The sequence below is a fragment of the Rana temporaria genome, chromosome 4 (genome assembly GCF_905171775.1).
Source record: "Rana temporaria chromosome 4, aRanTem1.1, whole genome shotgun sequence".
NCBI lineage: Eukaryota > Metazoa > Chordata > Amphibia > Anura > Ranidae > Rana > Rana temporaria.
In genome coordinates this window covers 363,864,038-363,881,315 of record NC_053492.1, presented here as the reverse complement: position 1 = coordinate 363,881,315, position 17,278 = coordinate 363,864,038, and the positions used below count along the sequence as shown (strand labels likewise).

Sequence of the window (17,278 nt, the reverse complement as noted above, 5' to 3'; positions counted from 1 at the left end):
ATGACCCCCTGAAATATTGCTGGTTTAGTTCCCCTTACCAGCCCTTTCTATATACCATTTTTGTTCATATGCATATTTTTGTTGATGATAATATGTTTTATTTTGGAGTACTTCCTCATGGGTGTCTCCTCAGTAGCCAAACTGACCCAGGAAAACTGCTTGGCACTGTAGGAGGAGCTGCATGAAGTGGTAGTGCCTGAGCCAAAGGAAGAGATATGGCAAGAAATTGTGCATGTGTTATGGGAAAAGACACAGGGCCAGATTCAGAAAGATCAGCGGATCTTTCTGCTGGCGTAACGTATGTCATTTATGTTACGCCGCCGCAAGTTTTCCAGGCAAGTGCTTTATTCACAAAGCACTTGCCTGTAAAGTTGAGGCGGCGTAGCGTAAAACACCTGGCGGAATTCAAATTCGACGGGTAGGGGGCGTGTATCATTTAAATCAAGCGCGTCCCCGCGCCGAACGAACTGCGCATGCGCCGGCCGCGACTGAATCCCAGTGCGCATGCTCCAAATGACGTTGGCAAATCGTCATGCTTTCGACGTGAACGTAAATGACGTCCAGCCCCATTCACGGACGACTTACGCAAACGACGTAACTTTTTAAAATTCGACACAGGAACGACGGCCATACTTAACATAGGATACGCCTCATATAGCAGGGGTAACTATACGCCGGGAAAAGCTTAACGTAAACGTCGTAAATGTACTGCGTTGGCCGGGCGTACTTTCGTGAATTTGCGTATCTAGCTGATTTACATATTCTAGGCGTAAATCAGCGTACACGCCCCTAGAGGCCAGCGTAAATATGCAGTTAAGATCCGCCGGCGTAAGAGACTTACGTCGGTCGATCTTAGTCAAATCTAGGCGTATCTGATTCTAATGCCCCGTACACACCATCACTTTATGTGATGAAAAAAAAACTTCACTTTAATTGACCGTGTGTGGGGGAAAACGTTGTTTTATGTCTTGTAAAAAACAACCAAAAAAAATTGAAGCATGCTTCAATTTTATGTGTCGTTTTTCAAAACGTTGTTTTTTACTTCACAGAAATTGACTGCGTGTAGCAAAAAACGTTGTTTAAAATGACGTTTTTATACCTGCGCATGCCCAGAAGCGAGCTTCAATGGAAAAAGTGGTGAGAACGTAACCTCGCTTTGCTAGAACATTGTGAGAAAAACGATGGTGTGTAGGCAACTTCGTCTTTGAAAATTGAAGTTTCAAAAACGTCGTTTTTTACTTCACAGAAAATGTCGTTTTTTTTCATCACATAAAGTGATGGTGTGTACGGGGCATATGAATCAGGCGCATAGATACGACCGGCCGGACTCAAAGATACGACGCGTATCAGGAGATACGCCATCGTATCTTCTCTCTGAATCTACCCCACAGTTTTCCAATCTACAAAAAGTAAGTCAGGGTGAAAAAGCCTCCTCAGTCTAGATCTCTTTACTTCGATTACAAAAAATATTTTTCCATTGTCTTTTTAATATTGGCTGATGCAAACCACTGCTTCATGTGAATGTTGGAGAATACAGTGATAGGTCTTTATCATGCACAGCAGAACCAAGTCTTCCAAAGGTCATTGTGGAGGATGAGGCTTTTGGACTGGCTGAGAATCTAATGTAGTTATGGACTGAGCCACAAGCGGAACATTTTTTTAGCCTACTGTCCTCAAAATAAAGAAACAAATATATTTTTCAAGTTTAGCTGTTGTCATTTTGTTCTCTTGTGTCTCTGTTGTTTTTTTATTTTTTTTAAATGTGCTCAGAAAAGTGGCCATTATCCACATAAGCATTCTGTGGGACATAAACCATCCAGTCCGCTTTGGTGTCTGTATACACCTACTGCACACATAGGAAAAATTGGGTCTTTTTTTTTGTGGAAGGTAAAAGCATGCATTCCTTTTTTTTTTTTCATCACCAAAGTGGTTTATTCATTTACTAGGAACACATGAGGCCGGTGACATCCGTATTCAGAGATAAAGGAAAATTTACTTTGTAACTTCCTCAAGTTTTGGTTCTTCAAACCTGAATTCTGGGAACTTCTCCATGTCTCCTTCACCATATAACCTCTGTAGTTTGTTGATGTCTTCGGTAAGGTCCTTCTGATATTCAGGACCAGCATCAACTGTGCCTCCACTTGCCTGGCTCTTTGCCCTATAATCCCGGATCTTATCCACAAAGAGTTTCTGAATGGGGTCGAGCTCCTTAGCCTTGTTGAAAGCTATGGCCGTCAGTCCGATGTTTCTTCGGAGATGAACAGAGATTGTAGAGCGGAAGACGGAGGACAGGCGGAAGAGATGTTGAAGAACCATGATTTCACAGATGTTTTACCTCTCCCGGGACGCAGAAGATCGGTCCAAAAAAGCATGCATTCCTGATCATAATTTACACACTTACTTACCCCACACAGAAGAAAAAAAATCTCCAACTTTGTTCTGCCTTTAACCTAAAGAAAACACAAAAGTATGCATTTTGCAATTGTAGCACCCTCTAGAAGTGTGCAAGAGGTAATTTAGGTTTGTTAGTGTAGGTCTTTTAGGGCAGGCAAAAGATAGTTAGCTCAAGACTGTGCCTGAGCTGTGTAATCTGGGTTAGGGTTACTTTAGTTCAGGGCTGGGTGACTCATCCTAGCAGCATCTCTGGTACCTTTCCCTGTTCTCTGGGAGAATGTTCTAGACATAGTGGGTGGAGGTTAGGAGAGTCTGCTTGGAATATTTTTGAGGGCTTCAGCCAATCCTCGGTAAAGGGCTGGCAGGTGGCAGGCATAAGTCATGCCAGGAGGGCAGTCTGGTGGAATATGTAGATGGAATGCTAAAGAGGCTGTCAGTGGCCCTTGAGGGAGCTCCCTAGTCTTGGGGTGGGCAACTCCGGACATGGGGCTTGGGTGCTAGAAGATTCCTACCAAAACACACAAAGTAAACCCTTCCTGATGGCACAGAAGCAAGGAGAGAGGACAGCAGGAACAATTCAGCATGTCTAGGAGATCTCCTGAGAGTCAGCCGGATGGGCTGGCAAGTGTCAGTCTAGAGGACTGTGGGGAAATGTCAGCCTGGAGGACTAGTAAAAGGAGCAGCTGCAGCCAGGTGGGCTAGCAGTGCCTTAAGAGGTGATGTTCGGATCAGTAGCCACAGGAGTCATGCTAGGACACTGAAATTCTGCTACACAATTAAGGGGCCTTGAGTTCCTGTCTGTAATGGGCCATTGCCTTATTTGACTGAGTGACTGTCAGATATTCACAGTGTTCCAGCTAGGTGATGCAAGCAAGTGTGTGCTGGAGGAAGAAGAGGAGCTGCATATAGGGACTGTATATAGGAAGAGTTGTTCCTGAAGTTATTGTTGAAGTCAAGTGGGCATCCCACAACCCCCCATCCCTATAAGTTATTACCCTCAATAAAACAAACAAAAAATGAAGTCACAGATTGTTCTCTGACTCAATGTACCTGGCTGTGCAGGGTGGGAGATCCCAACATACTTGTGGATCCTTAGGGGGTGCGCTACGCAATATATATTTTGTTTAATTACCTTTGACATTGTAATCAAATTATCTATAAAAAAATATTCAAACAACAGAAAAAAGGACTAAAAATAAGGACAGAAGAAAAAAGGAATTCAAAGTTGGTTGTACACAGGGAAGAGCAAAAGATTATCCCATTGGGATTGGGGGCCATGGAAGGAGGGAGCTGACGTCACACGACTCCAGCCAATCACACAGCCAGAATCAGCGGCCCCTGAAGGAAGAGGGGCAAACATGAATGCGGCCTCCAGAGCGGACAGCGCAGGCTTTGTTTGCAGGTAAGTGTTACATAATGTGAAAGTATGCAATGCATAGTAGCACATTATGCTTTTACTTTGCAGGGAACAAAAAAGGAAGTACAACCCATCAGGGTTTACTTCCTATTTAAAGTCTGTTCTACTGATGATTCACTGCATTGGTTCCCATCAGTATGGAATGAATTTCCATTTTGATTCTTCAATTCTTTTTTTTTTTTTTTAAGGCCAGCCATCTGATCAAAGAAAACAAAATTAACAAATTCCTCCATCCACACATTTGAGGTAGATAGAGTAATCCTCCCCACCGCACTATTGTAATCTGACAGAGAGGACTGATCAACTCTGTAGCCAATTAAATGAACATTTTTAATATTCTGTTCAAAAGACACTGATTAAATTGACTCCTCTCAAGAGGAATGGCCTAGGTGGATTGAAATTGCTGAACTACAAGTGCAAAGTGCACTTGAAATTGCAATGAAAGTGCACTTGGAAGTGCAGTCGCTGTAGATATGCAAGGAAAGTAAAAAACAGAATTTGAGCTTACACATGATTGCATAATAAAATCCGCAGAACTTTCCCTCATTTCAGATCTACCCCTCAGATTTACAGCGACTGCACTTCCAAGTGCACTTTCAGTGCAATTTCAAGTGCACTTTACACTTGTAGTTTTCCTGTAGTGCAAAGTGGATTTGCCTTTCGTAAATAACCCCTTTTGTGTCTAAGGAACAGCACTTGATCGAGATCAGGCTCAGGTAAGTATTTGTGAGGGCTGGGAAGGCTGACAATAAAATAATTTTTACCTTAATGTACAGAATACATTAGGGTAAAAAACATTCAGGGGCAGATCCACATACATCTGCGCCGGGCGCAGCGCATCTAAGATACGCTACGCCGCCGTAACTTATCTTTTTTAATTTGAATCGACAACGAATCCGCGCCATAAGTTACGGCGGCGTAGTGTATCTCTCGTGGCGTAAGGGTGCGGAATTCAAATGGATCTAATGGGGGCATGTTTTATGTTAATACGTCGTGACCCAACGTAAACAACGTTTTTTTGGAACTGCGCATGCGCCGTCCCTGGGGGTATCCCAGTGCGCATGCTCGAAATTAAACCGGAACCCGCCAATGCTTACAACGGTGACGTCATTCTACGCAAATTCCTATTCGCGAACGACTTACGCAAACGACGTAAGAAATTCAAAATTGTACGCGGGAAGGACGGCCATACTTAACATTGAGTACGCCTCAGTATAGCAGCTTTATCTATACGCCGGAAAAAGCCGAACGCAAACGACGGAAAAAAATGCGCCGGCCGGACGTATGTTCGTGGATCACTGTAAATAGCTCATTTGCATACTTGACGCGGATTTTGACGGGAACGCCACCTAGCGGCCGCCGAAAAATTTGCAGCTTAGATCCGACGGCGTACGAAGACGTACGCCTGTCGGATCTAGCCGAGATGCCGTCGTATCTTGCTTTGAGGATTCAAAACAAAGATATGATGCAGGAATTTTGAAATTACGCCGGCGTATCAATAGATACGCCGGTGTCATTTCTTTGTGGATCTGCCCCTCAGCCTTTAAAACCACTGTAAGCAAATTGAAAAACAGCATCCACAAAACCTTAAACCTGCAGTTTCTCTAGAGGAAAGTGCAAAACCTTTATAAAGCTTTGTTTAATAAACTCCAATAGGAAAAATAATTCATCCCCGATCCCCTAAGGCAAATCACATACTCCCTGGATCAATAATCTACAGTGCTATATCTAATTTAGATTTTTAATAGCCAGTAATAATTTGTGCTTTTAGAAGCTAGCTCTTTGTTTTATGATAGATACCCTTTTCTACTGAAAATACATAAAAATATGATCATGACTGACTTTCTGTCCCCCCCTCTCAAATCTTTGTGCTTATGCTTAGTGTGACGCAGTGGCTGCAAAACATATTCTATCATTTTAAGTTATAGTGTCAGCCTCTACTTCTTTTGTGGCTGGTACGGCTGCATTGCTTTGGTGACATAAATATAGATAACAGTGATGGTGGATAAGATCAGATATGCAGTGAGAAATTAAAGGGGACATTGAGCCTAGGTTCACACTGATACTGTGTGGGTTTAGCAGAGATTCCTGAGCGTTTCCCACACTGCATCACACTCTCTCTCTCTTCATGCAGAGCGCAGTGGGTGTCAATATTAAGTTAACGACACCCCAAAAACGAGTTGCACAATGCAGTACGATTGGCTGAATCAGATCATATAGGTGTGAAAACCCATGCAAACCAATTCCAGAGCAGCAAAAAAAAGGTACACAGGTTCCTCTTTCTGCTGGAATGACTATTCTGTCCCTGGCAATAGAGTCCATCCCAGCGGCATCATCAAGAGTCATAGTAACACATATTCTACTAAGTGCTAGTTTGTTAATTATGAGACACTGGAAGGACCCAAAACCAACCCCAATTACAGAGGTAATAGAAACGGCAAACATCCATGCTAAATAAGAACAAAAGATGTTCAGGACAGCCGCACGCCAATCCAACGTAACCTTAATGTAAAAAACTGGAAACAGGCACTACAAGTCACAGCAACGGAACCTAGCACAGCTGACGCGTTTCACACTAACTTCAGAGTCCTAGGTTCTAGGTCCTAGGTTCCGTTGCTGTGACTTGTAGTGCCTGTTTCCAGTTTTTTACATTAAAGTTACGTTGAATTGGAGTGCGGCTGTCCTGATCATCTTTTGTTCTTATTTGCCATGTGCATTGCTAGCACCCTCAGTTCCTGAGAAGAAGATTGCACCCAACAACACCTGCCTGGAGCGCCAATCTCTGTCTCTTTAAACATCCATGCTACATACAAGATGATGTTTGCATCAACACAGGGTAACTACCAAGGTATGTGCTTCAGGATGAAACAATGGGTAGAATGGTAATAATGAGCAGCAAAAGGAATGGCAAGCAATATTAAACTGACTAAAACCCACTTACAAACCAGTGACTCAGGATTTATATGATTTTTATGCTTTTCTTCCCTTCTCAAATTTTTTCAGCTGAACTGAGTTAGTAGTTTGATTTTGTTCTCATGTTATATTCTGTTCTAAGTTACATAAGTGAAAACATAAAGCTCAAAACATGCTTCAAACATCCTGCTGATACAAAATATGCTTTTGTACTTTATATAATATGTAAATTACAGTGGATAACGTTTATTTTACAAATGCTCTACACAGATGTTAATTGTATGTCTTGATATTCAATAAAAAATATTGAACTTTAAAGTGTAACTAGAGTCCACAGTACTTAGGCCCCCTTCCGTGATGCAAGTTCCCTTGCTAGTATTTCCATTTTTGTCTTCGGCCATCTTGGACAAGCAACCTGAGGTGGCCTAACTCTAGCTCATACAAATGGGAATTTATCCTGGAATCACTACATGCGGAGAATGTACACGGAGCTGCACATGCACAGCTAGGTGCACTTTCAAAAGAAAAATAGCTAGCAGTCAGAAGTGGAGCATTTACTGCCGAAGAAACAGTGTTTGTTCTGCAATTGAAAAATTACCTGCCAGCACAATTTCATTGTTGGAATACAGCTCCAATTTAAAGCAGTAAAAAATTTTTTTTGAATATATTGCAGCTCACCAATGTGCTGGCTGCATTCGTTTTATATTTAAGGCGTTTTTGCCTCTGTTTTCTCATCAAATTTGTTTATATTTTTTTTTAAATATAACAAAGATTGACAAATTGAGTACATATAAGGATGGTGCTACAATATTAAAATAGCAATAAAGCTAAACATATTGATTTATGAACAGAATAAGTACATAACAATGTAAAAATGTAACGAGTAGAGCAACTAATAAACCAAAAGTATTACATCAAAAGCATTATAAAATTATATTCTATTCTATTGGTTAATTTTTCAAGAACAGTAATAAGGAGATGCATCTAATAGGTACTACCATGTTTCCCCGAAAATAAGCCCGGGTCTTATATTAATTATGCCAACAAAAGACACAGTAGGGCTTATTTTCAGGGTAGGTCTTATGTAATGTGATGTCTTCTCTCCCTCCCTGCCTGTCAGGAATCCCCAGCGTGAACAAATGCTTGTAAAATCCTATAATCCACTCTATTACAGTATTATATAATGTACAATGTGTGTTTCTGTAATATAATTGTGCCAAATACCTTTGTTATAGAGCCGCTCTCTGCTTCTGTTACCTGCCGGAGCTCTCTTCCCCCGCAATTATATTACAGAAACACACATTGTACATTATATACTACTATAATAGAGTGGATTATAGGATTTTACAAGCATTTTTAACTAGGGCTTATTTTCAGGGTAGGGCTTATATTGCAGCCCTCCTGGAAAATAACGCTAGGTCTTATTTTCAGGGTAGGTATTATTTTTGGGGAAACAGGTATATATATTAAAAACAGAAAAGATAATCTGTTTATAAGTACCACACAATATGAAAGGTAGAAAACAAAAAATAGAAGTAAATAGAGAGAAGAGGGTAGAAAAAAGGGGGAATGGAAGGGGGGGTGGTTTACAAATGGTGATGTGATCCCAAATGAATAGAAAGTATAGTCAAGGCAAACAGAGTAAAATTACCAAGGCAATAATAGTGTGTCATCAATGTTTGGAGGTAAACAATGCTTTACCCAAGGAAGACAGAGTTTCTCAAATTGACGATTCAATCTCTTTCGATTGCTTAAATTTTAGCATGAATAATAGGATTTTTATAACAGCTTACCTGTAAAATCCTTTTCTTGGAAGTACATCACGGGACACAGAGCACCAGTAATTACTACATTGGTTATGGGCCACCTTCAGGTGATGGACACTGGCATAATCAAAGACCGGAAGTCTCGCGCTATATAACCCCTCCCACATGAGGAGTACCTCAGTTTTGTAGCAAAGCAATATATAATTATCCCAAAAGAGGGGAGGGACCTCTGTGTCCCCTGATGAACTTTCAAGAAAATGATTTTACAGGAAAGCTGTTATAAAAAATCCTATTTTCTTTACTGTACATCACAGGACACAGAGCACCAGTAATTACTACATGGGATGTCCCAAAGCAATGCCATCTGAGGGTAGGGAGACACAAAAAACAAAAGCAGACCTCCATCAGACATGAGGATCTACACTGCTGCCTGCAAAACACTGCGCCCAAAGGCAGCATCCTCCTACTGACCTACATCCATCTGGTAGAATTTCGTGAATGTATGAACTGATGACCAAGTTGCTGCCTTGTAGACCTGAGACATGGAGGCTTGGTGACGCACTGCCCAGGACGCACTAACTGCCCTGGTACAGTGCACCCTAGGGCGGAAAGGCTGAACTTTCCTTTTTAAATAATAAGCTTGAATAATGATCTGACGTACCCATCTAGAGATTGTGATGCTGCCTGCCACCTCCTGGGGCCCTCTGGTAACACAAACATAGCATCAATCAGTTGTCTGTATCTGAGCAGTTGCTTCCAGATAGAAGTTAACTGCTCTCACTACATCAAGAGAATGTAATGACTCTTCTACTGCAGAACTTGGTTCTGAAAAAAACAAAGGTAGCAAAATATTCTAGTTCAAATGAAAACTGGATATTACCTTGGGCAAAAAGGACAGGCGGGGACGTAACACCACCTTGTCCTTATGGACCACTAGTAATGGCTCTTTACCAGATAAAACTGCCAACTCCGAAACTCTTCCTGCCAAAGTTACCGCAACCAAAAATACCAGTTTCCTTGTCCCAATGGCCAATGGGGCATCACACATTGACTCAAAAGTAGGCCCCATGAAGGCTGACAAGACTAGATTTAAATCCCATGGGCACAGAGGTGATTTAATCGGTGGATTCATATGCATTACTCTTTGTATAAAGGCCTGAACTAGGGAATGTGAAGCAAGAGGTTTTTGGAAAAAAACTGACAAAGCCGAGACTTGACCCTTAATAGTATTTAAGTCTCATCTCTACTCCTGACCGTAGGAAGTCTAAAATCCTGCTTACGATATACTTGCGAGGATGCCAACCCTTGTTTTCACACCAGGAAACATAGGCCTTCCAAACCATATAGTAGACAGCCCTAGAGGCCGGCTTCCTTGCATTAATCGGGGTGGTTACCACTGAGCCTGAAAGCTTCCAATTTTTGAAAAATATGCCGTGCCGGAGCAACTAGGATTACCAGTTCCTGTTCCCCATTGATCCTGCACAGAAGTCGCGGAAGCTACTGAACTGGAGGGAAGGAATAGATCAGTGAAAACTGATCCCAAGGAGTTACCAAGGCATCTGTCGCGCAAGCGAGCGGGTCCTTTGTCCTGGACACGATTTTGTCAAACTTTGTGTTGAACCTGGACACAAAAAGATCTACGTCCGGGGTAACCCCACCTCTGGCAAATGGCCAGAAAGACATCAGGATGTAGGGACCATTCCCCTGGGAGCAATGGCTGGTGGCTTAAGAAGTCTGTCTGACAATTTTTTACCCCTGGGGTGAACACTGCAGATAGGCAAGAAACATGCTCTTCTTCCCAAGCCAGAATATGGGTTACCTCTCTCTGGGCCCTTAGGGCCAGACGTGCTGCCCAAATCTCTAAAATGTTGATGAATAAGGTCTTCTCGGCCTCTTACCACTTCCCCAAAACAGTGTTCTCTTCAAGGATTACTCCCCAGCCCAAGAGGCTGGCATCAGTCTTCACTATCCTCAAAGTGACCAGTATGAAGGTTTTCCCCTTCTGCAAATTCTTGGCTAGCAACCTCAATTGAGACTCTGGCACATGCTTGGAGGAGTCAAACACATTGGGCAATCCAAATCCTGGCTTCTCTTGCTCCAGGCAGTAAGGATACTGTTTTTCAACAGCCTTGAATGGAACTAAACATAGAGAACTGCTTCAAATGAAACTACCATCTTCATTAACAGTCTATTACAAAGGAGGATGGGAGGACTATCCCTTGTCCCGACCGTGTGAACCAGATTTCTTATTGCACAGACCTTTGCCTGGGGTAAAAACACCTTCTTGTGAGCTGTGTCTACAACCAGACCCAAGTACTCCAGGCTTTTTACTGGCCGCAAGGATGACTTTTCCAAGTTGATAACCCAACCTAGATGCTCCAGATACCTGACCGTGTTGACTACACTCTGGTCTAGCCCCGTTACTAACTAATGGATCAGAAATAGGTAATCTAGATATGCCCTTACTGCTATACCCTGGGCTTTTAGTCTCACTAGAAGCGGAGCCAGGACATTTGTGGTGCAGTGACCAACCCGAAGGGCACTGCCACAAACTGAAAGTGTCGCTGCTCTACTGCGAATCACAGGAAACTCTGATGAGCAGGGAAAATTGGAACATGGAGATATGCATCCTTGATGTCTATTGACGCTAGAAATTCTCCTCCTCGAAGTGAGGACACTGTTGATTGGATTGATTCCATGCTAAACGAGTGGATATTTAGAAATTAGTTCAGAACCTTAAGATCTAGAATGGGTCTGACATCTCCGTTTGGTTTGGGCACTGTGAAGAGATTCAAATAAAATCCCATTCCCTGTTCTCCTAAGGGAGTCTCTATGATCACCCCTTGAGACAGCAACCGGTCTAGTGCCTATAACAACGATACCATCTTTACCAGGTCCTTGGGGACGCTCAATTTTTGTAAACGAGGCAGTATAAACTCCCAAAACTCTAGTTTGTACCCCAGAGAGAGATACTATGGAAATTACCCATCTGTCCTGAATCTCCTCCTGCAAACTGCAGAAGTCTTAGCCCCACTCGCGTGAGTGGGGGCGCCCCTTCATAAGGAGACCTTGGGACCCTGCTTTGCAGATGTTCTTCTTCTGGCACTGAGCTTGGTTTTGGTGCCCTCCCCTTGGGGCTGACAGCAGAGGCCATCGTGACTGCCTGGAGGCTGATGCCCCAGGCGACGGAGAAGCTTACTCCTTCTCTTTACCAGGAGAAGGGTATTTTTTCCACCCAAGATCTTCTGGATGTATTTATCCAAGTCTTTCCCAAATAATCATTCTCCATGAAAGGGAAACCCAGTCAGCATTTTTTTACAGGGCAATTCTGCTGACCAATGCTTAGGAAAGCACTCTTCGCATTTGTACCAACAGAAGATCAAGGCGTGAAGTCTGATTAATAGAATCCTTAATGGCGTCAACTGAAAAAAAAAGGGCCTTAGGAAGCTCCAGTAGGTCTGGGACCTCTTCCACTTTAACTGGCCCTAGAAAATGAGTCTTTAAGCAATGACTCAAGCCTTTTATCCGCTGGATCCTTAAACACCTGAACGTTGTCAACTGGGCAAGTAAGACTTTTATTCAGGGAAGAGACAGCAGCGTCCACTGTTGGCACACTTAATTTCTTAGTGAATTTCTCATACATAGGATAAATCTGAGAGAATCTCTTAGGAGGAATAAAATGCCTATCTGGGTGTTTCCAGTCAGCATAAATAAGCTGTTCCAGCAACGGGTGCATAGGGAAAGCATGTGCCCCTTAAGGAGGCCTTTGAGAACCCAGAGAGGAAAAGGGGGCCTCAGCTGACTAAATTAGGGCCTGGTGTCCTATTTACACGACACCAGTCACCTTCTGAGGACCCTTGATGGTATCAGCATACCTGCTGGTGCCTGGCTGGTTGCCTTGGATGTCAAGGCCCTCTACAACTCCATCTGGGCAGGGACGTTACTTAAAGCGGTTGTATACCCGCAATAATTGTATTTTTTACACCTGCAAGGCAAAAGGCATAATGAGCTAGTATGCACAACATACTAGCTCATTATGAAATACTTACTTTGGAACGAGGTGTAGAGAACTTACCTGGTTGACGCTGAGCGAGATGTCATCTTGCCTCGGCGTGTCTTCCGGGTATCGCCGCTCCAGCGCTGTGATTGGCTGGAGTGGTGATGTCGTCACTCCCACGCATGCGTGCGGGAGACTTCATTACGGCAAGGTCCAGTGGCTGCCGGCCCTTTAGCCGAGGATCCCCGCTGCGCATGCGCCGCTGCAATCAGCGTTGCATTGCGAGGGGAATATCTCCTAAACCGTACAGGTTTACAAGATATTCTTTATACCTACAGGTAAGCCTACTTGAGTGCCCCATTTCTGCAGCAGACATCATCACGGCTATTAAGGCTTTAAAACTTAAAGTGGTAGTAAACTCTTTACTACCACTTTTCCCTACAGGTAAGCTTTATTATAGGCTTACCTGTAGGTAAAAGTGGTAGTAAAGAGTTTACTACCACTTTAAATTTTAAAGCCTTAATAGCTGTGATGATGTCTGCTGCAGAGATGGGGCACTCAAGTAGTTCACCGTGGATTTGTGAGAGTATTGGAGGGGTAATCTGTAAAAAAAGGGAATCAGCAGCAGCATGGTCAAAATTCTGGTTGAGCAAATATATTTAAGCAATATTTGAGCGGCATGTGTGTAAAATTTTGACAGGGTTACTTGTGTATGAATTACGGTTTAGTTTAATTTGGACAGATGTCGTAGGTTTTTACAGTGAGCATAAGGTTCGAGCTAATAGGGTTTCTGGTGTGTTTGCTTTGAGGTAATAAGGGTGTTGTGATTTACATATTAATTTATCTGTCTATCAGTCAGTGAGAAACAGGCTGAATTGTAAGCGGGCTCTATCAAGCTTAGGTTTAGTAGAAGGGAGAATTTTGGAATGTATCGTGACACAGATTGAAGTAATTTTCTAATTTTTGGGGAAGGAGCATACGCTCACTTTTGAGAAAAGATGCTTGCCGGATAAGCATACCTCGAATTACAGGTTTATGGGTTTCCCACAGAGTGAGAGGGGAAATATCTGCAGAAGTGTTATTAATGAGATATACAATGGAAAAAAGTAACTGTCAGCGCAAATACATAGAAGCACACATAGATTAGAATATAGCGATTAGTCCATAAAAATGTCAAACAGTTCAAGGGTTAAAAGGCAATAATATGGCTGTTCAATGGCGGCTGCTGTACTTAGAGAGTTGGCTCTGTGGTAGACAAGAAAGGGTAGAAAAGGAAGTGCCACCTAAGTGCAGTATTACAACGGTTCTTTTAATGGCAGAGTATACAAATCACACTTACAAAAAAAGTTAAAAGTAAAGGCTCATCTGTAAATCCTGGAGTTCTCGTCCCAGATCCGTGGGCTGCAAGGATGTGAAGATTGCAGAGTGTTTCAGGCTCGGTCTGAAGCCTGTCCTGTGGCCATCAGGAGGAGGCTTGTTCCAGCATTGGAGCGCACGTGACGTCACAGGTCACGTGTTTACTTCTGGGAACACTTCTGGGGGAGGGTTTCCAGGGAATGAGGGGGGGGGGCTGATTGGGCTACGCGCTCGGAGCCACTGCTCCTTCTATTGGCCTCTAGAAGGTAATAAACAGTGTACTTATAATTCACATACATTTTCCTGTCTCTGTTCACGTTGAGACCTCTCATTAGCGCTGCACTTATTTACTTATTTTTACTGCAGGTGGGGGCTTATCATAATCTGAAAGTCCCCTTTAATATTAAAGATACCACACCCCATTTGAATGAGTAATGGGGGAACACCCCTACTCATTGGAAAAAAAAATCCAAATCCAAAAAATGTTGACAAGTCTTTTATTTTATTTTTAAATCACAGAACAAATGTTAATCTACAGTCAATTGTGATGACTGCCACTAGCCGACTCACCAAAATAATACCCTGATGACTGGGTGCATACACACTTATAGCCAAATTACAGCTCCTCAAGCAGACATCAGCTAGATTAGGGAAGGGGCAGGGATAGTGGTGACATAATTTCCCTGAATATGGCCAAACGGCCATAAATTAGGGTGGTGGTTCTCAACCTCAGTCCTCAAGTACCCCCAACAGGCCATGTTTTGAGAATGTCTCTTAGATAAAATAGTTGTCCAAAATACCAAGCCATTGACTCTGATTTAAAGTACCTTTGTAAGATAAAAGAAAACCTGCAAACATGACCTGTTGGGGGTATTTGAGGACTGAGGTTGAGAACCACTGTATTAGGGCAATGATGGAACCCCCTCCAACCCCACTCATTTGCTTATGTGGCTGTAGATTCCCGGGCATGCAAGTGAATGGGTCAGGTAATGTCAGTAGTTGGTAAGAACATGGTGGGGGTAAATACCTGATGCTTCCTTGGTAACCATTTACAGTGGGAAGCTGGCTTGTTTGTCCATGCCAAAGAGTAAACCTTCTGCATTCAGACAAGTGTCCAAATAGTCAGTGTTTGGTCCAAGCTTACATTCAAACTGAAAACTGAACTCATCATTATTCCTGACTTACTAATCAACGTAACACAAGTAGGGACAAGTCTGTAAGAACAGCTTCCATTTCAGTTCTAAAAGGTTACTTTAAAAATGTAAAATAGAGTTGTAAGGTTGTTAGCGAAAGTAGTAACATTTTACATTTGCAGGAAGCGTATTTCATGAGCATATATTTAACCACTTCAATTTGAAGTACTGTTTAAAACCAGTGCCAGTATGGTATTTATCTTTCTCAGCTCTGTTTCAAAATGACAACTGGTCTCAGCGTAATTTTTGTTAAAAAAAAACTGGAGTGGTTTTAGGTCAAGGTTTATATTTGGTCTTAAGCTGATAAAGGGAGTTCTAATTAACATTCTGTGTGATGTTTCATAGTTTATCATTGTAAATGGAATTGGCCATTATTGTTGGATTATCAGTGGCGTAACTAGAACCTTCAGGGCCCCGATGCAAGAAACCATGAAGGGCCCCCCCTGAATCCCGGACAGGGCTCTTTTCTCCGAGCCCGGTGGTGGAACATCATGGCACGGTCGCATGTGGGTGGCTGCATATAAAGGAACCGATTTCTCCATTTCCCCTGGCTTCTCCTCCTCTTCCTCCCGCAGGCAATCAGCAGCTTCAGGAGGAAAATGGAGAGATCGATTCCTCTATGCCAGTGTTTCTCAATATTCAGGGCACCCTTGAAGTACACCCCTAAGTGAATGGGGCTACACTGCAACCACTCTGCAACTGTGTGCATTGCATGCAGTTGCAGCATAGTGATGATGCATTTAAGGGGTTAAAACAGGCGGTCAGTAGGCAACATATTGCCTCTGAAAAGCGATCTGAGCATGGATTGCGTTTCGGAGGAACAGCATTTTTTTGCTGGTACTATGAACAAGCAAAAAAATAAAAAAAATAAATAGGTTCTGATTGTACACATATATGGGTCAGTGGTGTATTTAGATTTTGTGCTGCCCTAGGCCTGACTAAACTCGTGCAAACCCTATTTTAAATATGACCCACCCCTTCCTGTTAAGGTCCTCCCCTTCCTGTTAAGGTCACACCCATTCCCGTTTAAGACCTGCCCTGAAATTTTCCAATGGGCACACTAGTTCGGAGGGCCTTGGGGTGGGGGTCCCTTAATCTGCAAAGATTTCCCCTCACTTCCTGTTTGGCTATGGGGCAGGAAATAAAGATAAATGAATGGATGGCAAACATGGACTATATACATCCCTTACTCAATCCACAATGGAAATAAAAGTGTTACCTATAGTTCTACTTTAAGCACAAATTTTTGCTAAATTTAAGGAGGACTAATGCCCCGTACACACGATCACTTTTTGTGATGAAAAAAAATGACATTTTTAAAAACGTCATTTAAAATGATTGTGTGTGGGCTTCACATCATTTTTTGTCTTCTGAAAAACGACCAAAAAAAATTTGAACGTGCTTCAATTTTTTATGTCATTTTTTAAAATGTCATTTTTTTGTGTCGTAAAAAATGATTGTGTGTGGGCAAAAACTACATTTTAAACCCGCACATGCCCAGAAGCAAGTTATGAGACGGGAGCTAAAACTACCATTCATAATGGAGTAAGCAAATTCATCACGCTGTAACAGACAAAAAAGCACGAATCGTCTTTTACTAACAAGTAACCAGCTAAAAGCAGCCTCAAGGCGAATAGAACTTCCCTTTTAGAGTGCCGTCGCTTTGTTCATCATTTTTCAAAAACAATGGGGTGTGGGCAACATTTTTAATGAGTTGGAATTTTTTTTTTTTTTCATGATGAAAAATTATTGTTTTTTCATCACAAAAAGTGATCATGTGTACGCGGCATGAGAGGATATAACATGTCAGAGGTGCAACAGAAAACATGTAGCACGGTGATGAAGGTAAGTGGTCCAGGCAGTGAGCAAAAGAAGGATTTGGGGCATTAACAAATAAATCCATCTGTTTATTTTTTTCATCAGCAATCAACAGAAATAAAATTAAGAGTCCTAATCCCTATATGTACAACTGACACAAGCAAAGGATTGCAGGAGAGTCCTACTACCTACCTGCAATATAGGTGACCATGTCAGTGTCCCTTGTGTCTGCACCATCCCTATCATACCGGTAACAGTGCAGCCGCTTTATGAGGGCACTAGATAAAGACCACTAGAAAAGAACAACTCATAAGACTCCACGACAGGTATCTTTTTCTGTGCTCTTTATTACCCAGCCGGGTAAAAACAATAAAACTTGGTGAAGAGTAGAGGTTTAGAAGAAATGAAGATAGCAGATCCAGAT

The 17,278-nt window shown here is 42.4% G+C and overlaps 1 protein-coding gene across 1 annotated transcript; it reads right to left on the bottom strand.

Moving 5' to 3' along the window:
* Positions 1-1,943: 1,943 nt before the first annotated feature.
* On the bottom strand, positions 1,944-2,362 carry LOC120935425 (ATP synthase-coupling factor 6, mitochondrial-like). The gene has a single exon (XM_040347510.1). It carries the CDS (start codon positions 2,314-2,316, stop codon positions 1,993-1,995), a length of 324 nt encoding a protein of 107 aa, XP_040203444.1. The 5' UTR covers positions 2,317-2,362; the 3' UTR covers positions 1,944-1,992.
* Positions 2,363-17,278: the final 14,916 nt, after the last annotated feature.